At 43.4% G+C, this 26055-nt stretch overlaps 1 protein-coding gene across 1 annotated transcript in view; it reads left to right on the top strand.

Moving 5' to 3' along the window:
- NPHS2 (NPHS2 stomatin family member, podocin) overlaps positions 1 to 26055 on the top strand; it is a gene marked incomplete at its 5' end in the record, with an annotated part of 48498 nt that overhangs the window by 11658 nt on the left and 10785 nt on the right. The window contains one exon of the mRNA XM_082265931.1: positions 18271 to 18326. Within this exon, the coding sequence (XP_082122057.1) occupies positions 18271 to 18326 (56 nt within the window). The remainder of the gene's footprint in view (positions 1 to 18270; positions 18327 to 26055) is intronic.

Here is a 26055-nt window from a genome sequence, read left to right as displayed (position 1 = left end):
GAGCTGCCCCATAGCATTTTCTGTAATGCATCTCAATGAACAGAGGTGTAAATACCTGTTTTTATCAGCTTGAGTCTAGTCATATGATCCAGAAGAAGCAGCTCCCTGTATTAGGGAGAGGTCTACAACGGGGCTCGAATCACGGAGCCATGACGTCACAGCTTCAGTTGTTGCTCACTCCCATCTCCTGCAGAAGCCACTACAATAACACACACTCCAGATGCAAATAAAAGAACTTGTATTGTCAAGTCAAAGTAAAACAGTTCACAATAAACCCAGAGGAAGGAACCCCAACTGGGAACACTCAGCTGAGCAGGTCTCAGCCAAGCCGACAGCACCTTCCTTGAGGGGCAGAATCCGCCAGAGTCACATGGGCTGTTAGCAACCAACTGGATCGCTGCCCCAGTGACCCAGGAGACCATGTTCCTCCAGATTTTCTTTCCCTTTGCACTGCCGCTGTGGTTGAGTGGCACCTGCAGTGCAGAAAATAAACTGCACCTGCCTAAACCCCCCCCCCCCCCTTTTGATAGATGCTGCCCTTAGCATGAAAACACCCAAATATTAGTAGTAATTACAACAAACAGCATAAAGGCATGACAACAAAATTCAAACAACATAGTCAGAATACTTTGCAGGGAAGCTGCCCGTGGCTGGACTGCATACTGTGGCGAGACTCTGTGTCCAAACTACCTCTTGAACAAAAACTCAGATGATGTTGAGCCACACAGCTCACAGACCACAGCCCTGTGCCCACCAGTTAGAACACTCTAATTTGGCCAGCAAGTGGGACAAATCCAAGTTGTTTAACACATTCATGCCCAAGACAATGATTACTGAAGAGCTTACTGGGCTACACATCACTACTACTCCTACTTGATCCACCACTTGGTCATTGATCTTGATCTTTACCCAGGTGACACCTTCCACCAGGATGGGCATGTTATTGGCTGATTTAAGGGAAAGCCAGGAGGGATCCGGCTGGTCTTGGGTCTGGAACCAATGGATATAGAAGTCATACTTCATGACGGTGACATGGGACCTACAGTCCATTGACAATGGCGGAAACAACTTGGCTTGGGACAACCATGGACTGTGGTTGGCTAGGTGGACCTTGTGTTTCTGGTCCCAGGGGTTCTCCCTCTGCCCCAGGAGCAGCTGATTTAATGACGGCCTGTGTGTGGTTTTAATTCCAGGCCTGCCACAGTTCTTGTTCACTTACCCATACCGACCACACCGCCAACACTTACAGTCTTCTTCTGGTCCCTTCGTAGCTGTTTCTCTCCCTTAGGGGGAGGGGTCAAATCCCGTTGAAGCATGGACACCTGCTGTTTCAGGGAAGACACATCCAAGGCCAATGTTTTCTTAGTTTTGACTGTATGGCGGACAGCGGTGAGGGAGCCATATGCAGCAGATCATACTTTTTTGTCACTGCTACTGTTGCCCCTGCTTCTTCCTGTTCCCACACAACCACATCCATCACAATGTCGTGGAAAGGCATGGCGGGTTTTACTCTAATTCACTCCTGCTGGGCCTTCCTGACAGGACTTGCTTTCAGTCCTGCCAAAAACTGGCCCCTAGGTATGTGACCTGAATCCGCAGTTTCTGCAAAGCAGTGTGCATCCCCCTTTTCCATTTAGCTTCCACTTGAAGTCAAAGTAAAACCATTAACAACAAGCCTGGTGAAGGAAACCCAAAAGGGAAAACTCACAGATGACATTACTTGCAGAAAATGGAAATGAAAAAGGTGATACAGAGGTTGGTTTCAAATGATTAGAGAGCAGGAAGGACATTGTAAAAAGACCTGCAGATATGGGTGGAGGAATTGTAAAATCCAAGGAAGCATATAAAGCACAACAAAGTAAACATATCAAAGATCAAACTACTGTATGTATTGTAAACTGCCACATAATCCAACAGTGAAGTATAAAAATGATCTGGAAGCAGTGGTTAAAAAAAGCCTGGAAAAAGGTTTTTTTGAACAAGTGAGAATGGAGATACTTAGTCAGAATAATACAGAAGCAAAGAAAACTAAGGCCATAAACAGGGATAAAAAATGTCCCCATATAGTTTACCTAATACTTCACTCACCAACACAGTGTCGTCACTATAGCCGTACAGCAAAACTAGAAAAAGTAGTCCCTGAGAAAGGGATAAAGAAACTGGCTATTCCTATGACAAAAAGAATAGCATAATTTGGTAGTTTTCAAAAAGTAGTAATTATTGATTACATTTTATTTCATATCAAAAATTTACTCTTATTAAAAATAGAGGGTGTCGAGGACCCCCAGACTAAGGAAAGCTCACATAATAACAATAACAATGCATACCAACCATGCCTCCATACAAACAAAACAACATTAAACATAAATGACAAAAATGTCCAGACGCTAAGTATTTCATTATACAGGACTCTATCATGGCTATTCACCGTATGTAAGTTTATCAATTACAGTTTCAACAAGATAGTCGCCCTGTGTGTGACCCCCCTTGGGTGCTCAAGGTTAAGGGGATTGGATATGTTTTAATTAATTGCTGAGTAATTCATCTCCCGTATAGGGCTGTGCTTTTCAACGTTCCACTATTGTTTAAAAGGAGATTGTGGAGATTATAGTAATTCCAGCCTGTAATATATACTATTCTAAAAATCCATAAAGACAGAGGTAACCCTCCTGGTGTTTCAATAGTTAATGAGATCCATTCGGTATGAGTCAGGATGGGACAATATATACTGTAGATTGTTTTTTGCAACTTATTGTACAGAAGATACACTATTATCTAAGGAACACGAAACATCTATTATCTAAGGAACACGAAAAATCTTATACAACTATTACAGCAATTAAAGACCGGAATGAGCCCACTAATGATTGCACAAGCAGACGTGAATTCATTATGTACAGTTATTGGTCATCATGATGAATTAGGAGCGGCTACATGGGCTATAAGGGAGTTAAGTGACCTCCCCTGCACACAGTATAGATACCTTTTGGATTGTTTAGAGTACTATAGACAAATATTTATACAGCGCTATATAAAATCAAATAAAGTGACAATGTGCATCATATAAATCAATAAACTCGCTAAGTGCCGGTTCACACTGCCGCGACCACTAAAGTAGCGTCGCTTCCAGCGCGACTTTGGCGCGAATTTGGCGCGACTTCAGCGCGAGGCGACTTTTTATTTGGCCAATCACAATAATTGAGGTCACTCACATTGAAGGAAAAACAAAAGAGCTTTTTTCATATAATTTTTAAGAAGCACATGCCTCCAAAGACGCCCAAAAAATGCCCGATAAATGCCTGCAAGAAAAAAAGCCAGCCGCAGAGAAGCCGTATTACTGAAATTATAAGAAAAATGCTTTTTTTTTAGGGGTTCTGGACATGCTACAGAGCTGAAACTTGATAGGTACACTTTTTAGACCCCCCAGACACTAAATACAAAAAATTACATGCCTGCCTAAAAAAATGCCCGCTAAATGCCTGCAAGAAAAAAAGCCAGCCGCAGAGAAGCCGTATTACTGAAAATATAATAAAAATGCTGTTTTTTAGGGGTTCTGGACATGCTACAGAGATGAAACTTGACAGGTACACTTTTTAGACCCCCCAGACACTAAATACAAAAAATGACATGCCTGCCTAAAAAAATGCCCCATAAATGCCAGAAAGAAAAAAAGACAGCTGGAAAGACACTGCATTAGTTTTCTACTAAAAAATATAAGAAAAATGCTGTTTTTTAGGGGTTCTGGACATGCTACAGAGCTGAAACTTGACAGGTACACTTTTTAGAACCCCCAGACACTAAATACAAAAAATGACATGCCTGCATAAAAAAATGCCCGCTAAATGCCTGCAAGAAAAAAAGCCAGCCGCAGAGAAGCCGTATTACTGAAAATATAATAAAAATGCTGTTTTTTAGGGGTTCTGGACATGCTACAGAGCTGAAACTTGACAGGTACACTTTTTAGACCCCCCAGACACTAAATACAAAAAATGACATGCCTGCCTAAAAAAATGCCCGATAAATGCCAGAATGAAAAAAAGACAGCTGGAAAGACACTGCATTAGTTTTCTACTAAAAATTATAAGAAAAATGCTGTTTTTTAGGGGTTCTGGACATGCTACAGAGCTGAAACTTGACAGGTACACTTTTTAGAACCCCCAGACACTAAATACAAAAAACTACATGCCTGCATTAAAAAATGCCCCCTAAATGCCTGCAAGAAAAAAAGCCAGCCGCAGAGAAGCCGTATTACTGAAAATATAATAAAAATGCATTTTTTTAGGGGTTCTGGACATGCTACAGAGCTGAAACTTGACAGGTACACTTTTTAGACCCCCCAGACACTAAATACATAAAATGACATGCCTTCCTAAAAAAATGCCCGATAAATGCCTGCAAGAAAAACTGCCAGGTTGACAGAAGACATATTCATGTTTTAATAAAAATGATGCTCTTTTCTTGTTTAATACCATTTTTTTTGCAAAGTCGGATGACAAGTCGGATCACAAGTCGCTTCAATTAAGATAAGGAGGCAACTCCCATTGAAGTATATGGGACAGGTCGGATCACTGGTCGCCTCAAAGTAGTACCGGACCCTTTTCTGAAGGCGGAGCGACCTTAGTAGCGGCAATTAAGACGGCACTGATTGAATTACATTGCTTTGGTTATGTCAAGCGACCTGGGGCGACCTGGGGCGACACAAGTCACCTCGTGAGTCGCCCTAGTGTGAATGGGCACTTACAGTGCAATATATATTCCTCTTAGGTGCAATGTATAATGTCAATAAAGTGCATTCAAAGTAAAGTGCATAAAAGTCCACTAAAATATAAATATAACCGTGGTTTAAAATTCAATAAAGTGCTTGATAGATGTTTCCATATAAAAGTGCAAGTGACACCCCCACCGTTTAGCCACCAGATGGCCTCTCACCTCACTGAAGCATTAAACCAGCATTGAATCCTCAAAAAATGCCACTTCCTGGATCGATCTCTCACCATCCCATGGACATGATATGTGAATAAAGATAATGAGGCATCTAAGTGTACACTGCTATTATCCTTTAATTGATTCACATTCAAAGTAGAATTGCACTCACAGGAATCAGCACAATGGGCTTGTGCGGACTGTACACGCCAAAAACAGTAGCTGTCGGGAGCCGTGCTGGTGGGTCGCCGCTCGTCCGTCCAGGTCTCCGTCCCCTATACGCGTGGCGTCTTATGCTTTTGCATCACAACTTCCTCAGTAGGGGGTTGATTTTATATAGCGCTGTATAAATATTTGTCTATAGTTCATTTCTCCCGTTAGTGAAGGAGGTTCTATATAGCTGCTGTATTTTCTTTATGTGTCCCAAATTATAGTCTTAACACTGTAACACTTTATATTTAATTGCGCTGATTTAAATTTTTGCACAATTTTTGTTTAGATTACTGCCTCACCCACAATTATTATTGGCATGATAAATATTATAAGCAGATAAAAAGGGAATAAGCCAAGCCAGCTTAGACTGAAGAGAGAGTGCACTGAAAGAGAAGACTATCAGGTACAATTAATGACTGGTCAAAGATTTGTCCAGAATGGGTATGATTGAAAGCTTATACAAAAGAAAATACAGGAAGTTGCTTTGATGGAAAGAGAGAATAAGATAAACCAGCACGGGAGGAGCCATTAGAAAGCATTTCTGCAATCCTCAATTATGGGGTTCAACATAAAAAAGTTGAAAAGATATTTTAAAAATATTGGCCTACTTTGAGAGCAGACAAACATCTTAAGGAAATACTACTGGAACATCCTAGATTTACATTTGGTAAAGCCCTTACATTACAGGATCATTTCACAAAATATGTAGTAGATCTGCCAAAGAAACAGCAATTATCCTTTTTCACTGGAAAATGATTCTTCCCATGCAAGTGTTGTTATGCATGAGTGAAGACAAAATCAGAAAACAAATAGCTTCATAAGCAAGTGCTACTGAAAAACAATATGAGAACTAAGAGGCCTCTTTGGAAAAAGGATTAGAGAACACCTCCAAAATATATCCAAATTATATAAAAAACACAGTATGTTTAAGCATTTTGCTGCCACAACAAGGATCTGTCTTCACTACAGTTTTGAGGAAGTAATAAAATAATCACCTTGAGTCAGTGAGTCTTATTAGATTTATGAACCACAAACCCTTTTTCCATCCAGCTACCACATCGAGTTTTCGAGATATCAACTATTTTTTTAGTGATTTTTAGTGCAAGTTTTAGGTTGGCTTTAAGGTGTAATATTAGTTTTAACCACTAGATGGTATTGTTTTAAGTCATTATGGTTTTAATAACATTTTAATTAAAATTAAAGGTTTTTAATATATATTTTTTATTTTTTTATTTTTAAATCTTCTATACTAATAATAGACTAATCCCTATTGATTTTACTGTTATGCATATAAAATAGGTATTTTATTTTTATTTATTCGGATTTTATTCAGATAAATTGCCATTATATTCTAAATGTAAAAGGAATTTCAGATACAGATTTGTTATATTGTTTTTATCATTTTATATGGCAGACTGAATTGGAACTGCCGCTTGTTGTTTTGCCTCTATAGTAACAATTGCAGAGTTGTTTTCCTGTTCAGAGCGATCATCTCTGCTCCTTGCTATTTATTATTGTTGAATCTGTTAGCGGAAATGTACTACTTCCTCCTGGTCTGGTCGCGATGGTTACTTATTGTTTACCATATAAACCAGGAGCTTGTCACTCGGGTACCTACCCTGATGAAGCCACATGGGTTAGTGGTGTCACCTGTAGGGTGGAGCCAAGTGACGCCACTTCCGTTCCAGAACTGAAAACTGGAAGTCATTATTCTCTATGCTGGTAACGAGTCTTTGACTAATTTAAAGAATGTGAGTACATTTTTTTACTGCTGTTTGAGTTTTTACATTTTAAATAAACATTACTACACCATTGTTGGCTTCCTCTTCCTTCCTTTGCGAGTTGCTTAGAAATGAAATGAGGAGTCTGATGTCATGCATTTAAAGGGGACCTGTCGCTATTCAACAGTATTGTTTATATGTTTGCTCTGGGGAACCTGGTGGGACGGGAGCCCCGAGCAAAGCCACGGAAGGCGGCGGGAAGGGGGGGGAACGTCCCCTCCCGCCCCCCCGGGTAACGATCGAGCGGCTCCCGATCCGCATCGGTCATTACCGACGGAAAGCCAACCGTCGGCTCTAAACAACGGTACTGGGATGATGCCTCTAGCTAGAGGCATCTTCCCAGTATAACCCCGCAAAGTCAGCCGACGTAGATCTACGTGGCTGGTCGTTAAGTGGTTAAGGTCTGGCAATGCAGACCTATGTCACCAGACTTTCCCCTCTCGGTGGCGTGCGCACGCCGCCGGAGGCTCGCTCCCGCTGTATTCAGACACAGCGGGAGTCGGGCCAGGGGAGGAGAGGCGGTGATCACCGCTGCTCTTCCCCGATCGTCGGGGATCGAGTGAGGAAATCCGCCCATTTGTGTAAACAAAGCGGGCGGATCTCCTCTGTGACAGACAGTGACAGATTACAGGATTCAGCATAGCTGAACCTGCGATCTCTGTCTGTGTCACACAACCCCCTCCCCCCACACACGTCAGTAAGCATGAGGCATACATTTAATCCCTTAATCACCAACAGTGTTAACCCCTTCCCTGCCAGTGTCATTATTACAGTAACAGTGCATATTTATAGCACTGATTACTGTATTAATGTCACTGGTACCCCCAAAAGTGTCAAAAATGTCAGTTAGGGGTCCGATCTATCCGCCGCAATGTCGCAGTCCCGCAAAAAAAATTGCAGATCGCGCCATTACTAGTAGAAAAAAATAAACAATAAAAATGACAAATCTTTCCCTTAGTTAGTAAACGCAATAACTTTTGCGCAAACCAATCAAAATACGCTTATTGTGATTTTTTTTACCAAAAATATGTAGCAGAAAACAAATTGGCCTAAAATGTTAAAAAATTTTGATTTATAAATTTTTTTTGGGGAATGTTATACTGTATATCAGAATGTAAAAAATATATATATTTTTTTTTTAAATTGTCGCTCTTTTTTTAAAAAATTAAAAATCGCACAGGTGATCAAATACCATAAAAAGAAAGCTCTATTTGTGGGGGAAAAAAAGGACATAAATTTAATTTGGGTACAGCGTCACACGACCACGCAATTGTCCGTTAAAATAACGCAGTGCCGAATCGCAAAATATAAAATCTTCCGGTCTTAAAGCGGTTAAAAATACGCTCATTGAGAATTTTTTTGTCAAAGGCATGTAGCTAAATACATTTTGGCCTAAATATATGACAAAAAATGAATATATTGGATATTTTTTAACTGTCAAAGTAGAAAATGTCAATTTTTTCGCAAAATTTTCCGCTCAAAAGCGCAGAGGTGATCAAATACCACCAAAAGAAAGCTCTGTTTCTGGGAAAAAAAGGATGTAAATTTTGTTTGGGTGGGGCGTTGCATGACCGCGCAATTGTCAGTTAAAGCCGTGCAGTGCCAAGTTGCAGGAAAATCCTCCGGGCCTTAAGTGGTTAAAGATGGTTTACTTTTCATTTTTAAAACCATTGAAGATATATATTATATTATACATATGTCAGGCATTCCTGTTGGTGGGGGAGAACTTTGATTTATGGTGAAGCATGCAATTAAAGAGAGATCTTCATGGGATGAAAGGATGTTTTTTCAAGGATGACTCTTTTAGGCTTCTTAAAATTGAAGATTTCTATTGCGGAACTGTGCTGTGATTGATAATTAATTTCACTTATAATTCTCTCAAGATATGAAAATTTGGATTTTTATTATTATAATTATTATTTCTCTGTTATTTATGTGCTGTAGGCATAATACTGAGTAGCACAACACAATTTATCACTGTTTATTGCCATTGGTGTGGGAACAAATCGAGTGTTTTGCTGCAACTCACCAAGAGGTTTATATAATTTTTTATTTACTAATAATGGTGTCCCTTTGCATTTTAAATTCCTGTGGTTGCGCATGGATGTTTCGATTTTATTAGTGTGTAGCATAGCAGGTCTCAGCCAAGTCGACAGCACCTGTCTTGGGGGGGGGGGGGGGAATGCGGCCCGGCCAGTCTGAGCCCGAGTGGAGAAGTTTGTAGGTGTCACGTACCTGGTAGGTAGAGCCTGAATGTGCGGAGGAAGGCCCCTCTTACACCTCTGACTCAGAGCCCCTGGTAGAGTGAACAGGAAGCGCAGAGTGCAGAGTCGCACGAGTGCCGGTGGACGTGCAGGCTGCAGGACTGCTGGTAGCGTAGAGTTCCAGATGGAGGCAGGTGTCCTGGGAGTAGTTGGATCAATGCAGCAGCTAGGGAGCCTCGAGGTATACTGGAAGGTAAGCAGAGTCAGACAAGCCGGGTCATACACAGAGAGATCAGATCAGGTACAAGTGGAGTGACTGGAGAATGGTCAAAGGACAAGCCGGGGTCGGTGCAGGCAGAGAACTGGAGTAGTCAAAGGCAAGCCGGGTCAAGATCTCAGGAGCAACACAGGTAACAGGAAGCAGGACTGACACGGAACGCTGTAGACGAGACAGCACTGATCCTGGGAGCAGATCTAGCTTAAATAGGCCTCTTGATGCTTAACTGTCATCAGGTGCGCAGCACACTCAATTCACATGCTGGGGCTTTCACATTTGGCAATTAGCCAATTAGCTTTGGGAAATTCAAGGGGCAGGGTCTTGACTGCGATTGCCAACTTGTCTCCTGGCAGGACCTTCCTGGCATTGCCCCCTCCCAATGGGCAGCCTCCGGATGCCCAACTGGGCCATCTTATCCGGATGGGACCGTTTAAACGTCTGAAGGAGTCTTCTGGCGTGGATGTTATTTTCGGGTTCCCAAGAATTGTCCTCAGGGCCATATCCCTTCCATTTGATCAGGAACTGGATTTGGTTACCTCTTTTCCTGCAGTCCATAATTGCCTCAATTTCATATTCCTCTTCTCCCCCTACTATTGTTGGCTCGGGTGGGCCAGAGTTTCGTTCCGGGAAGGGGTTGGGAGAGGCAGGTTTCAGAAGGGTCACATGAAAGACCGGGTGGATCCTAAAGGAGGCTGGTAATTCCAATTTGTAAGCCACATTATTGATCCTTCTCTTTACAGGGAATGGCCCCACAAACTTAGGTCCCAGTTTCCTTGATGGACATGCTAATTTTAAGTTGGTGGTGGATAACCACACTTGATCGCCAGGTTCCAGAATTAATTCGCCACGCTTTTTCCTATCAAACATTCTTTTGTTGTACTCCTGTGCCTTGGCTATTGTTTCCTGTAGTAGCTTGTTGTTGGTTTCCAGGAAGGTTACGGTTTCTAGCACAGCTGGTACAGAGCTCTCCGGGATAGTGCTGGGTAGAAAGGATGGGTGGAAGCCATAGTTGGCAAAGAATGGGGATTGTTTGGTAGCAGAGTGGTTGGAATTGTTGTAGGCAAATTCAGCTAGAGGAAGTAATGATATCCAGTCATCTTGGGAAAAGGAAGAAAAGCAGCGCAGGTATTGCTCCAGGGTTTGGTTGGTCCTTTCCGTCTGGCCATTAGTTTGGGGGTGATAGGCCGAAGAGAAGGATAGGTCAATTTCCAGGGTTCTTGTGAGGGCTTTCCAAAACCTTGAGGTGAATTGAACCCCTCGATCAGATACAATGTTAGCTGGGATTCCATGGAGCCTCACTATCTCCTTGATAAAAATCCGTGCTGTCTCTAGAGCAGATGATGTGCCTTTCATAGGAAGAAAATGTGCCATTTTGGACAGCCGATCAACGACTACATAAATAGTTGTGTACCCTTCTGAAGGAGGGAGTTCCACGATGAAATCCATTGAGATCATTCTCCATGGTCTGTCCGGGATTGGCAGTGGTTGAAGCAGACCCCATGCTTTGGTCCTGTTACCCTTGTTTCGGGCACAAGTGTTGCATGTCTCCACATACTTTCTGCAGTCCTTATCCAGATGAGGCCACCAGAAGGTACGCTGGACCAGCTCAATTGTCTTACTAGCTCCAAAGTGACCTGTTAATGCGTGGTCGTGGCATAAGCTTAAGACAGGGACACGTACTTCTTCTGGGACAAAGATTTTGTCTTGATGCCATAAAAGTCCATTCCTTACTTGCAAGGGTGTTTCGGAAGAAGCGGAGACTCCTACCGAAGCTTGCCTGATTTGGGAGAAGATGTCCTCTTGCAATAAGAGAAAGTTTCCAGAGGAAAGAATGGTGTCAGGAAGCTCTATTTCCTCAGGTTCACCAAACATGTGGGAAAGAGCGTCGGGTTTAGTATTCTTCGACCCAGGCCTGAAGGTTATGTGGAAGGAAAATCTTGAAAAGAACAATGCCCACCGGGCTTGACGTGGTCTCAGACGTTTTGCTGTCCTCAAGTACTCAAGATTTTTATGGTCTGTAAAAATTAGTATGGGGTGAGCTGCCCCTTCCAAGAGATATCTCCATTCCTCTAGTGCAGCCTTTATTGCAAGAAGTTCACGGTCCCCTACGTCATAATTCTTTTCTGCCGAAGACAGTTTACGAGAAAAGAATGCAACTGGGTGCAGAAGGGCTTTGGCCCCCCGGCGTTGAGAGAGTACTGCTCCTACTGCCGATTCTGATGCGTCAACCTCCAACACGTATGGTAAGGTTGGATCGGGATGTTTAAGAATAGGTGCAGATGTGAACAGTTGCTTAAGAGTCTCGAAAGCGGATTGGGCTTCGGGAGTCCAGGAGAACCGATTGCTATGCTTGGTCAACTGTGTAATGGGAGAAATGATGGCTGAGAACCCCTTTATGAATTTTCTGTAGAAGTTTGCGAATCCTACAAAGCGTTGTACTCCCTTCTTATCTGTGGGAGCTGGCCAATCCAGAATGGCTGTGACCTTTTGAGGATCCATCTTTATAAAGATTGTGGCTGACCTGAGTCTTTGAAAAATTTCGGGTACCAAAGGTAGGGGGTACCTGTTCTTGACCGTGACTTTAAGTTCACGATAGTCGACACAAGGTCGGAGAGAATGATCCTTTTTTTCCACAAAAAAGATGCCTGCTCCAGATGGAGAGGTTGATGGGCGAATGAACCCTTTCTTTAGGCTCTCATCAATGTAGTCTTTGAGAGCTACGAGTTCCAGTTCAGATAAGGGGAAGATTCGTCCAAAAGGCACCTCGGCCCCTGTGAGTAGCTCAATGGGGCAATCATAGGATCTATGAGGGGGGAGAGTTTCTGCTCCTTTTTTACTGAAAACGTCTGAAAAGTCCAGGTACGTGGTAGGGACAGATTTGCAAACCTCAGGGTCTGTATCCATATATAACAAGGCTGAAGGGGAACATGGTGGTCCTGGCATGCAATGTTGTTTGCAGTAGGGTGATTTAAACTGGATCTCCTGTGTAACCCAATCAATGTGAGGGTTGTGTGCCTGCAGCCAAGGCATGCCAAGGATAATTGGGAACAAAGGTGAGGCTATGACATCCAAACGTAAGAGTTCCTGGTGGTTGGAAGTGGTGGTGACAGGTAAAGGGCTGGTCTCTTGAGAAACAAGTCCAGATTTGATGGTGGACCCATCTGCCAGATGAACAGAAAGCTTCCGGGCCTTGGACTGTAAGGGTATCCGGTGTACAGCGGCAAAGGATAAGTCTATGAAGCAGCTGCAGGCCCCGGAATCAATTATAGCCGGTACTTGAATAGTTCCTGCTGGAAGCTGTAACAGAAGAGAGAGAACCAGATGAGAAGAACCGTTTGGCAGGGCTGGGGACTTGAGAGAAGAGATAGACAACCACTTACGGAGTTTGGCTGGGCAATTTCTCACATAGTGGCCTGGTTCCCCGCAGTAAAGGCACAGATTGTTCTGTCGCCTGCGTTGTCGTTCCTCGTTGGTAAGCGAAGGACGGAGTAGGCCAAGCTGCATGGGTTCAGGCACATCCTGAGCAGGTGCTGAGGGTTCAAAAGAAGCCGGGCCTGGTGAGTTAGCTACACGAGGCAACATCCACACAGGACGATATGGTCCGGCAGATCTCTCCGCCCTGCGTTCTCTCAATCTCCGATCAATCTGGATGGATAACTTTATGAGATCGTCCAGCGAGTGTGGGACCCCAACTCTGGCTAGCTCATCCTTTAGGGCTTCTGAAAGGCCCATGCGGAACTGGTAGCGGAGTGCCGCATCATTCCAACTTGTGTCTGTACTCCAACGCCTGAAATCGGAAACATATTCCTCGACCGCTCTGTGGCCTTGCTGGAGGGAATGGAGTGCGGCTTCTGCCGTGGTGTTTCGCTGAGGGTCTTCATAGATCTGAGCCATGTAGCTGAAGAAAGAGGACAGGGTGTCCAGTGAAGAGGCTTTCTGCTCTAGAAGACGATGAGCCCATGCTTGGGGTTCCCCCTGCAGCAGGGAGATGACAAACCCAACTTTCGTGGTCTCCAAAGAAAAGGTGCGGGGCTGTAAGGCTGCTGCGATCACCCGAGAATCTTTCGGGGGTAGGTACTCTGGGCTCCGGGGGGAGCATCACAACTGTGGATGGTGCAGAGTTCCCAGCAGAAGGTGAGGACGCAGCATTAGAAGCTGTGGATGGTGTTGACAGCGTCTGAACACGTTCCTCCAACTGTGTATAACCTTCCTGCAGGCTCTTGATGGCCTGTGTGAGGCCGGACAGGTGTAGGCATAATTCATCCAGGGGAGAGGTTCCTCGCTCAGGCTCAGACATGGCTGTCTCGTACTGTCACGTACCTGGTAGGTAGAGCCTGAATGTGCGGAGGAAGGCCCCTCTTACACCTCTGACTCAGAGCCCCTGGTAGCGTGAACATGAAGCGCAGAGTGCAAAGTCGCACGAGTGCCGGTGGACGTGCAGGCTGCAGGACTGCTGGTAGCGTAGAGTTCCAGATGGAGGCAGGTGTCCTGGGAGTAGTTGGATCAATGCAGCAGCTAGGGAGCCTCGAGGTATACTGGAAGGTAAGCAGAGTCAGACAAGTGGAGAGACTGGAGAATGGTCAAAGGACAAGCCGGGTCAAGATCTCAGAAGCAACACAGGTAACAGGAAGCAGGACTGGCACGGAACGCTGTAGACGAGACAGCACTGATCCTGGGAGCAGATCTAGCTTAAATAGGCCTCTTGATGCTTAACTGTCATCAGGTGCGCAGCACACTCAATTCACATGCTGGGGCTTTCACATTTGGCAATTAGCCAATTAGCCAATTAGCTTTGGGAAATTCAAGGGGCAGGGCCTTGCCTGCGATTGCCAACTTGTCTCCTGGCAGGACCTTCCTGACAGTAGGAATAGTGGCAGGTCCCTATGCTTTCCCTACTCATTTGGAACCTTTCCTTATCATTAACACTGTCTTTGGCAGACGGGGGACCTGTCCCTACACTATTCACATGCTAAGTGCGTGCAAAACACAGGAGTCAGGGTATTAAATAGACTCTGCCTCAACCCAAGATGGCTACTAGATTCACATGAGCTGTCAGCATCGAATCAGATTGTTACCCCAGTGACCCAGGAAACCATAGAGGAACCATGTTCCTCCAGACTTTGTCTCCATTTGCATTGCTGCAGCAGTTGAGCGCCACCTGCAGTGGAGAAAATAGGGTGCACCTGCCTACATGCTCACACAGGGGCTGCTTCTCTGATTGGCTGCCACAATGATCAGTCACTGTGAAGCCTGCCTCTGTGTTTCTCTCTCTGTGAATGGAGAGGAAAGATACAATGTATCTTTCTCTTTCCTTGCAAAGAGGGACAAAAAAGTGTGTGTGTGTGTGTGTGTGTGTGTGTGTGTGTGTGTGTAAAAAAAAAAAAAGAAATAAAAGTAATAAAGAAATAAAAAGAAATAAAATGAAGAAAAAAATCAAGGTTTGATCTAGGTTAGTGCCAGGGTTAGTGTTTGGGTCAAGGTCAGGGTCAGTATATTTTGGCCAAGATTTTTTTTTAAATTAGCATTAGTGTCAGAGTGTTTTAGGTAGGACAAAAAAAAAAAAAAAAAAAGAAATCAAAATGTGCACTATTGCTTCTAAGCTGTAGTACAGGTACAAACAACAAATAACACACATATGTATTGCTTCTGTCCTCAGGAACAGGAGAGTTTATTGTGGGTTGTTCTTTGGTAGGTGATGATAGTAACAAGAAATATACAGCTAAATAAAAATATATATATTTTGTTTTCCTTTAATCGCCCTGGTCCCCCTGAGCTCGCCCGCAGAAGCGAACTCATACGCAAGTCGCGCCCAACTCTGTAAACGGTGTTCGAACAGCAAATGTGAGGTATTGCCACGATCGTTAGAGCGAGAGCAATATTTCCTAGCCCTAGGCCTCCTCTGTAACTCTAAAGTATGTACTCTTTATACATTTTTAAAGTGTCGCCTATGGAGATTTCTAAGTACCAATGTTTGTCGCCATTCCAGGAGCGTGCATGATTTTGAAGCATGACATGTTGGGTATCTAGTTACTCAGCGTAACATTACCTTTCACAATATAGAAAAAAAAAATTGGCTAACTTTACTGTTTAGTTTTTTTAAATGCAGTGAAATTTATTTTTTCAAAGACCGCTGCACAAATACCGCGTGACAAAAAATATTGCAACAACCGCCATATTATTCTCCAGAGTCTTTGCAAATATATATATATATATATATATAATGTTTGGGGTTCAAAATCATTTTCTAGCAAAAAATACTGATTTTAACTTGTAAACAACAAGTATCAGAAATAGGCCTGGTCCTTAAGTGGTTAAGGATTTGTGAGAATGGATTGCTACAGAGTGCCTGCAGCTAAAATGGTCAAGGATGACTTGTGGGAAAAGTTATTTTATTGCTTTTCAAAAATATGTAAAGACTTTAATGTCAATAGGCTGCACACAGTTGCACTTTATAAAGAGGTACCTCTTACTTGTTGCCCCTATGCTTTTGCTGTCATGCTTATAATGTTACAAATGAGCAATGGGTCCACATATTACACTATGGGTAGCTGTTATAGAGGACATAAGGTGTAACAGTGGCTTTAGGTCTATCACTCCCCTTTATTACTCTCATGCAACAAATGTCATAGGCCTAAAATACCTAACTGATTCCTGGCACCCTCCGGAAATGGCAAGCCATTGCTGCTCTTGACACAACCTTGTGGTTGACACAACCAACCAAAATGTCAGAAGTACTTGTAGCAGGAATGAGCCCATAACAATGAGCAGGGAGGTATTTTAGAGCTCTTATCTGTTTGACAAGAGCTGCATGGGGGTGATGGAGCTAAAGTCAATTTTTGAATTTAAAGGGTAATTCTACTTTTGCATGAAAAAATTAAAATGTTACTTATTAACACCATCCTCAGTCCTCCAGCCCTGACTGCACTTTTTTGCTCTTTACCAAGTTCTAACTGCCCATATCTGGTCATTTACTGATCCGTACACTTCTCACTCCCTGGCTGCGTATTACAATAATGGCAACAATGTCATGAGCACCAAAGAGAATCACTTCTGCTCCAAAATAAAAGGGTGATTCTCATTGATTAGTGGAGTCACATGACCGTGTTGATCAATCACCACATTCCATTGCTGGCATTATTCTTATAAATAGCCTCCCAGGCTGTGTATAGAGTAAGAAGTGTATAGATTGGTAAATGGGCAGATGTGGTTGGTGGAGAGCTTGCTAAAGAGCAAGCAAGAGAAGTGGGGACTGAAGGAGTGGGGAAGGTGTTGATAGGTAACATTTTTTTTGCAAAAGTAGAATTACCCTTTAAGTCCACTATAAAGTGGACTTCCACCCATTTTGGTGTTTATTAATAATCAGCAGCTACAAAAAATGTAGCCGCTGACTTTAAATAAACATACACTCATCTGTCCCACGGTCCAACGATGCGGCCGGTGGAGGTTTCGGTTCTCTCCCTCTTCTCCCCGCGGCGCCAGCATCTCTAGTGTGGGCACCCAGCTGTGACAGCTTGGGGCTTCAAGTGCAAGTGTCCCAGAAGATTGCAGGGAGGGAGAGAGAGAGAGAGGAGAACTTCTGGTCGAACCGCCTAGGCGGCCTGAGTGGAAGTGGGAGCGGGTACCTGTCAAATCTAGGTACCCCCCCCCCAAAAAAAAAAAAATGACATGCCAGATGTGGCATGTCAGGGAGTCAGGAGGCCTTAAAATGGAAGTTCCACCTTTGGGTGGAACTCCGCTTTAAAGGTACTGTCCATTATCACGCAGCACTGCTGTATTTAGACATACTTAATATGTGTATTTCAAGTAATCGGCACATGTAGCCTACAGTTTGGGTCGTTTTTTACACATTGGGGTATGAAGACAGCAGTACAAGAGTTAATACAGCTATAATTGGTTACCAAGGGTAACAAAGGTTTCTCTAACAGCCTGTGGTCAGCAGTTGTGGTCAGCACTCTCTCTGTAAACAGCCTATCCCCCATAGCAACGGGAGCAGATCAGCACCACAGAGGTCAAGTAAGGAAGAAGGGGAGTTAAGTAAGTGCATCCATGGAGTCCGCATTAGGTGCACTGTGGGACCCCATACCCTTACTGGGAGTGAGATAGCGGTTATTCGCTGGACAGGTGGAGAGGACATTGGCTCTGCGTGTCCCTCCTAAATGCATCGTGACCAGGGTGGTGTATAGTTGCATCGAGAGAGGTTTGCTAGATTTCAGTCATCTGTTCAAAGTAAAAGTACCCCATGTGTAAGGCAATGACCCTAACCAAAGTGCCTAGTGTGCCCAGAACAACCCACCCCTGGAATAGGCCTCTCATGTGACCCTTGTTTAGCGCCCAACGAGTAGGGAAACATGGAGAACGTGACTACCACCTCACAAACCCTACCCCATAGCCCCTACAAAATCACCTATCCATCCTTGTCTCCATGCTTTATTTGTTGAGAAATCACTTAGAAAACACCTCCTAGCATTTCTTTGAAAACACCCCCTAGCATTTCTAGACATAATCATAATAGGCCAGAAACCAGGAAACAACTGAAGAAATGCATTAGCAACATAAGGCTTAAAATAGTTAATGTTGATTGAGAGTTTAGTTCTGCTTCAAAGTAATTTTAAAGGCGTTTTTTAAAATCACAAACAAGTGATCCCTACCTACTCTGTGGAATGGGTTTGCACAGACCTCTTCTGGGGTCCCTCGCCTGTACATGAAGGTAAAATACCTTGAGCCTTTAGAACCAACTTTAAGATAGCACTACAGCATTCCTCTTCTTAAATATTTTCAGCATCAATTTACCTGTGTATTTTTTCACCAGTGCATTTGGAATTTTTAACTGAGGAAAACATATTTATATGTTGCCATTTCTGATATTTTGCAGGTGGCTCTGGATGCTGTAACTTGCCACTGGGGGATAAAAGTGGAAAGGACAGAAATGTAAGTATGATTGTTGAGAACTAAAATCATAGGTCATAACACAACCACTTTTATCTTCCTTTTAGCAAAAAAAAGGTTTAATTGCAAAATGGGTCCTCTATAATGCACATATTCCTAGTCTTACTTCTAAGCTAGATTTGTTTAAAGTGGACCATGCACTTAAAATGTAACTCTACTATGACATCAGACCCTCCCTACTGCATATACAGTATAATTGCTGCATTATGGGGGAAAAAAGTAAAAAAAAAACACTTCCAGGGCTCAAAATTTCAAGTCCTGAGCTACTAGCCGGGCCTTAAGGGTTACTCGCCACCAGTTGCCCCACCAAACCCCTACCCCGCCCCCCATATCTCTCTCTTCCTCTCTTCCCCTGGGCAATTGCTTGGAGAACAGCTCCTGAGGCAGCCCCACACTCGCCCTCAATCATTTTCCACTCACAAAATGCAACCAGGCGAGTGGGAAATTTGAGGGCTGCACTAACCATACCTTTTGGCTTCCACACTGGAGAGATCAGCCCAGGAGTGTCTTCTCAGAAGACTTGAAATCCTCATTGTTCCCAAAAGTAAATGCTTGAAGACTGGGTGTAAAGTAAGTACATTTTCTAGCTTTTTTTCCTTACAGATGACTTTTTTCCACTTGGGGGAGGGGAAGCCTGAAGCGCAAGGTCCATTTTAAGGGTCCATTAACACCAGGTGCAGTGGGACTGGATTAGGAGGCTATTCCAGCACAGTCCCACCACAAGAGAAGGCAAAATGCCTTGTCTTCTATGTGCCCGATTCATACCATTTCTTGTTAGTGAAACAAAAGTATGGCAGACCCTACTTTTCAACACAGTGCAGTGTGAGGCAATCCACTGCCTTGTGTGGCCTGGTGGGCAATACAACTTGTTAAAATGTAATTTTGAAAATATAATAAAGTTAGTTAAAAAAAAAAGTGAACAGTACAATGCCACTGCACCGCACCGCACCGCACACCAGCCGTTCATTGCAATGCAGCGGCTGTTGCGAATTAGCAGGGCTTGAAATTTTGACATTTATTTTAATTGTATGTTTTGGCTTTCAGTTACAGTTGAATCTGGTTTACATTGAGCTGCCCTGAGTTGAATGGAGTTTATTCTGGATTGCAATGAACTGCTTCTGAATTGCATTACACTGCTTTGAGATGCTTATGTAGTAATCTTGCCCTCTACATAGAAGAAATACAGCTCAGAAGCAAAAAAAACACATGTTCAGGAGTGTAATTTGAGAGCAGGGGGCCCTAATCAAAATTTTGATAGTAGTCCGACCACATCAGTCTTTTTCAACTTCTCAGATCTCTTGGTGGTCTATTATTCAAAAAACACCACATAGGATACCGCACCTCGAAGGCTACTAAAACAATTTATTAATAATATTGGACCTAAAAACAATAATACAATGCATGCCCTTTCAAGCTCCCCCACTGGGTGGTATCTGTTTGGAATGCATGCCAACAGGACTGAGGTATATTACCTTCACGGCAGTGGATACAACATCCTCTGAGGTCCTGGGATGGGGACACATCAGCATTTTCCCCCCTGCCCCAAAGCACCCCCCCATGTTGAGGGCTTATGGCCTGGTATGGTTCGGGAAGGCGTGCAGCTCGCTTGTGGGGACACACCGTTTTTTTTACATTTTAGCGTGGGGTTCCCTTAAAATCAGGGTCTGGTATGGATTGGGGGGACCCTACACTGTTGTTTTTTTTTTTTTTTGCATTTTTCATTGCCAGCATTCTTTTGTTTTCATTCATCTGTCAGCAGGGATGATCGTTTACAGCTGATGAGTTATCATTTGTTAAGGACATGGCAGCCAGCTTCCTAGCCTGCTCCAGTTATTCTTCGCACAGAATTTGAGTCGGTCGATCATTTTTTTACTGATCTGAAGTTGAATCAATCCAAAAATTTGGAATTCGGTAGAAAATTAATATATGAAGTGAAATAAAAAAAAATTCAGTTAAAGAGGAAGTAAACCCTCCTCTGCAACGTGTACCTATAGGTAAGCCTATATTAAGGCTTACCTATAGTTACTGTAAATATCTCCTAAACATGTACCGTTTAGGAGATATTTACTTTGCATGCAGCCAGTGACATCACTGGCGCATGCGCTCTGAAGGATTGGCCGCTCGTGCCGTTGCTTCAGAGCCCCGTGCCGTGACTGTCGGCTCCCGTGCGCATGCATGGGAGTGACGTCATTGCGGCTCCAGCCAATCATCTGATGCTGCAAACCCGGAAGAAGGGCAACACAACATGTCACCCATGAGAGAGGTGAGCGGTCGGCACTTCGGGCTTTGTTCTAAGGTAACTATTTCATATGTGTTTGTCTTAAAGGTGTTCGTTTTTAAAAAAAAGAAAATTCTGAGGTTTACAACCTCTTTAAATTCCTTACTATTTCATTCAGGGATTCGGATGTTTCAGAATAATCAAAAATTTGTCCGATATTATATATGGCCTGGAAAGAATTGCACGTTTAACATCACCAAATTAACTAAGCTCTGGGACTAATTCCCTTGCAAAGAGCAACTTCCCTTGCATAGTAAATAGCCTAATTGTCTTTAAGAAATCAACCCCAATTACTCTATAACCTTGATTCAAAATAACTACAAATCTCAGCTATCATTATAGTTTCTAGATGAGGAAACACTGGGATTTTTACAGACAGAGGAAGACTGCATTAGGTAATACAAGGTTAATTTCAGTGCTTTTAGGGCAAAAATTGTACATTAGAAAGAAATCCAAACATGTTCTTCTTGACAAAGATCCCAAAAAGTCCTTCTGTGTGTTTCTCTGCTCTTTTTGAATAGAAATGTACCAAAGGGTACATGGTAAGTGTAAACAGCAACCTATCCAAACCTATGGCATAGTACTGGATTTGTGATACCTTCACATGCATGTGGGCAAGACTTAGGAGCCCTAGTGAGGGGTTCTAGGCAGGAGTTTGCTTTCATGAGCTTTCATTAGCATTAAGGCATAACTCAAGACTTAGAAGGGAGCCACAAAGAACCCAGCTAACCCTCTAGCAGCCCCAGGCTAACTGACTGTACTGTTATATTAACCTTGTGGCGCAGACAGTACACAAATATGTGGCCTCTTGGCAGATGGGCCTTAACGCCAAGCAGTCGTATATTTATGTACCATAATGAAAATACAGTTGTGCCAAGAGCACACGCCCTTCTCATCCCCGGCACAGTTACCTGCGGCTAATGGAAAGCTCCCGATCTCTACTTGTAACTATCGGGAGCTTTCCAATCATGTGACCGCTGTTACAGCCAATCACAGCAGTCACATGATCATAAACCCCACCTCCTTGCATCAGTTAGAGAACACCAACTCCCTGGTACTCAGCATTTAGGAAATGGTGTGGCAGAGCTTGTATTGGCAAACAACAACCCAGCAATACCTGTCACCTCACTCAGAGTGACATGTCCACAGTTACCAGTGAATACAGAAATCAACCTTACTCTGTAGCTACGTGCTTGCTCTCTCTCTCTCAGGGGCCCCATCTACATCTCTCCTGATACTCCCAGGCTAGGTCCATAGGTACTCTCTGTCGCAGGTCTGCTTCAGAGCATATTTGTGTGTGATCACCGCTTGCTCCCCCTGGAAAGCAGCAGGGGGACCAATCAGGAAAGGCTGGAGGAGGATCATGAGACATGTAGTTCCTCTAGGGAGCACTACCAACTGAAGTGATTGGGACCTAAACTACAGCTCCCACCACATCCTGCAAAAGAAGGAGGGGAAAGAACTTCATTTTCACAGGCTGCAGGGGACACAGCTTCCTCTTGCTATGAGGGAGCCCCGAGAGTGCATATCGTTGTCCAGGGTACACCATCATTGTGGCATATAGGCAGCCTGGGTGGGATCCAGAGTGCTGAGTGCAAACAGTCACCTGGGTGCAGAGCAGAGTGGACGATTTGCCGTGTCACCAGATGGTGAGCTGCAATATCGCTGAGACTGGTGAGCTGCTGCTGTGATCGAAAAAGACTGAGCATTTTAGGAAATTACCATACAGCCATCTACTAGCCTTATTTGCCACCTGCAAGTGTAAATGAGGCTGTGCCTGTATGTACCAATGGTACAGCTGGGCCCGAACACTAACTGGCTAAAACGTTAGTTATAAAGTCTGTCTTTTTACAGCTTTAAAAAATATTGCTTATGCTGAGAGGTACCTCTCAGGGTACATTGCACCATATCCTAGCAATTCTCTTAGAATACACTCTAGACTATTTGTATTGTTATTCGTATTCTAATTTCAGTTAATGCTTTTATACACTGTTTTTTGCTGAGTTCGCTGATTCATGAGTTATTTCCAATCTAGTGGTACAGAACTCTATTCCAAGTTACCTTGGCATACTGATTATACTATCTAGCGAGCTGTGTATGAACCTACTGTGACAAGTTGGGGGTTGTTTAGCTCATTGGTAGTGCCCAACAGTGAATTTACTCCACGCCAGAAGTATGTTTCAGGGCATGTATGTCTTCTCACACAGGGGCATCTCACCATTATTACAAACAAAACAGTATTCAGCTTCCCAGCTCTTTATCGGCTCAAGCCTCGGTCCTCCTGACCATCAAACACACAGTCCCAGTGCTCGTGCACAAAATGCTGTACCTCTGTCAGCTTGGCTTCTTATCCTGCAGCTCCCAGCTGCTACATCCTTCACATGCTCGAGCCTTTGTCCAGGCCTGGACAGCTCGGTGCAGATGTGCACCTCTTACTACTCCCTTCACACACTGACCCCTAAGGAGGGTGGGGCAATGACCTCTACTTCTGATTCTAACATAAAGCCAGCACACACCTGCACCATTAGTGTGCCTGTTTCCTCCCAAAATCTGGCCTACACTGCCATTTTAGACTGTGGCATGGGCTTGCCCTGCCACACTACCTTCTCTGTATTCATTTAAGCTCAAACCACAATTTATTCTAACCCGTACCAATACATTGAGTTTGTTTACCTCTAAATATTCTTGTGTCTATTTCTTAGTCTAAGAAATAGACACAAGAACATTTAGAGGTAAACAAACTCAATGTATTGGTACGGGTTAGATCTAATTCACATCCAAGTCAAAGGTAACTATACTCCTGTTCTTATAAGTGCTTGCAGTAACTTTTATTCAACCGGATGTGTCAGAGGGACTGAGGTTACTCTTGGAGTCAAGGCACAGATAGAGAACCCAAATTACCAAGTGGATCCTGCGAGGATAGCACTACGCGATAATAAAGCACATTGACACGTATATAGTAAAAAAACTATTATTTTATCAAGTGCCTAGTCAATCAATGGTTAAATTGTCAACCCAAGGAAAGAGAGATTACCCCAAACTGCTGCTAATTCTCTGCAGGTGTACTACATAAAAGATTTTATCATAAATAATCAGCGCACGTTTGTGTTCCTCTCAAGTTGTCAACCGAACAATCTAGAGAAGTCACGATTTCTACTGATACAAAACATCAATTCATATATGCATAAGCAATCCGGTGAATCAACAAAATAAAAAGGACCAAATATACAAAAAAAAAGTGCAAGTGCAAATAAATATGACTTAAAACCACAAAAAGTACATAATTATTTCACATAAATCTTTTAAATGTGATGAAAATCTAAAAAAAATATATATTTTTGTATATGTGTTAAAAAACAATAAATATATCAAGTTCATATAAGAAAATTATATTAAGAAAAGTTGAAAACCTTAAAACACCACTCAGTGATATAAAAAAGTCCCAAAGGTGCCAAAAGTGCTGAGATCAATAGTAATTTACTCAATGTTCTATTCACTTTTATTCACTCGTGAGAAAACACCCGATTGTGCTCCTTCCACCGTATTCTTCCTAAATTAACTCACCAGATATGGAGCTGGTAAAATGATAAACCAGCAATCATGCTTTCTTTAATACTGCAGGGATAGCACTACACGATAATAAAGCACATTGACACATGTATATAGTAGAGATTGACCGATTATCGGCTAAGCCAATATATCGAGGGCCGATCTGCACTTTCCCCGATATATCGGAATATTACTGATACTGCCAATATTTCGGGGGTTACTGATATTGCCAATATTTCGGGAAAGTGCATATACCGGAGTGATGCCCTGCAGCTAGAGGCATCACCCTGGTACCGGCGTCCATAGCTGATGGTCGGCTGTCTTGTAATGACAACCGATGTGGCTGAGAAGCTGATCGGCGGGACGTTCCCCCCCCCCTCCCGCCGCCTTCCGCAGCACGCCCGGGTCTCTCGTCCCACCGGAAGACCCGGGCAACCATCCTGCTTGGCCCTGAAGAGAAGACTCAATCAAAGCCGCATTTGGCTCTGATCCGGTCTCCGTGTTATGACATCACTTCCAGGTACTCTGCGCCAAATAAAAAAAAAATTACAGCATTCAAAACAGCCAAATTTGGCGTTTTTAATGCTTTTAAGTGCAGAGGAGGGGATTGGGGTCTTTTAGACCCCCAGATCCCCCCACAAGAGTACCTGTAAAATAAAATGTATAAATAAATAAAAAAAATTTTCATGTACGAAAATATCGGCCAATATTGGCCGATACCGATATGCGATGACCAAAATATCGGTATCGGCAATAAAAAACTATATTGGTCGATCACTAGTATATGCTACATCATATTAGTACAATAAAGATAGTATATTATAAATTACAAGCAAGTATGAAGGTTATATTTCCTTTTGTCTGCCTTCATTGTTTGTCTGAGAGGGATTCTCTGTGGGTATGCAATATACACAAAAAGACACTTTACATTGATATGTAATGCATGTGGGGAGATAAAAGTTAGATGCAAGAATTGAAGGATTAGGCATAACAGGGAGGGATATAAGAGAGAAACGCAATAAGCTATGAAAGTAAATTGACAACCACAGAAAAGATGGAAAGGGAGGAAGATAGGAGTGGAGGGGCAGAGGTAAAGAGGTGGGGTGGTACAAAGAGGTGGGGTGGTACATGTAGGCAAAACTATGCCTAAAACCTTTAAACTTTTGAGGGTAACCACAAGCGCAACCTGAGCTGTAAATAGGACAGGTAGCGGGAGGGGAGGGTTTCCCAGTATCTCTATTTGGGGAAAGTGGAAGGTAATAAATGGGCAGGAGGTTCAAATGTCCTAACCACTCCCAGATTTATAGTCAATATGTGTACCACCCAGGGCCGTCTTTAACGCAGGGGAAATGCGTTAGCTGCCCAGGGCTCAGTTATTGTTGTGGGTCCTGAAGCAGTTGCCCAGCATCTAGCAAACAACCATATGGTTTGTCTGACTATACCCTTCATCCACGGTTGTTTAGTGGAGGAGCACGGGACTTCCTCCTCCAGACCTGGCTACTGCAGCTGCTGCTAGTGCCAGCCTAGTGTCTCAAGGAAAGTAAGGCAATTCTGTATTTATTGTTAGAGAAGAATCAGCTCTAGGGGTCCCTGATATAAGAAGGAGGGGACCCTGATGAAGGGGGGAAATGTGTGGCCCCTGATGTAAGGGGGTTGATCTGAGGACCCTGATGTAAGCGTGGCAAAACTCTGGGGCCCTGAAGTAAGGGATGGGGGCTCTCTGGGGACCCTGATGTAAGGAGTGGGGGCTCTCTGGGGACCCTGATGTAAGAAGAGGGCTCTCTGGGGACCCTGATGTAAGGAGGGGGGCTCTGATGACCCTGATGTAAGGATGGAGGCTCTGGGGACCCTGATGTATGGAGGGGGGCTCTGGGGACCGTGATG

This window comes from Pelophylax lessonae (genome assembly GCF_965119305.1).
Source record: "Pelophylax lessonae genome assembly, chromosome: 8".
Lineage (NCBI taxonomy): Eukaryota > Metazoa > Chordata > Amphibia > Anura > Ranidae > Pelophylax > Pelophylax lessonae.
The sequence above is the reverse complement of the archived record's forward strand: the minus strand, read 5'-3'. Positions and strand labels throughout refer to the sequence as shown.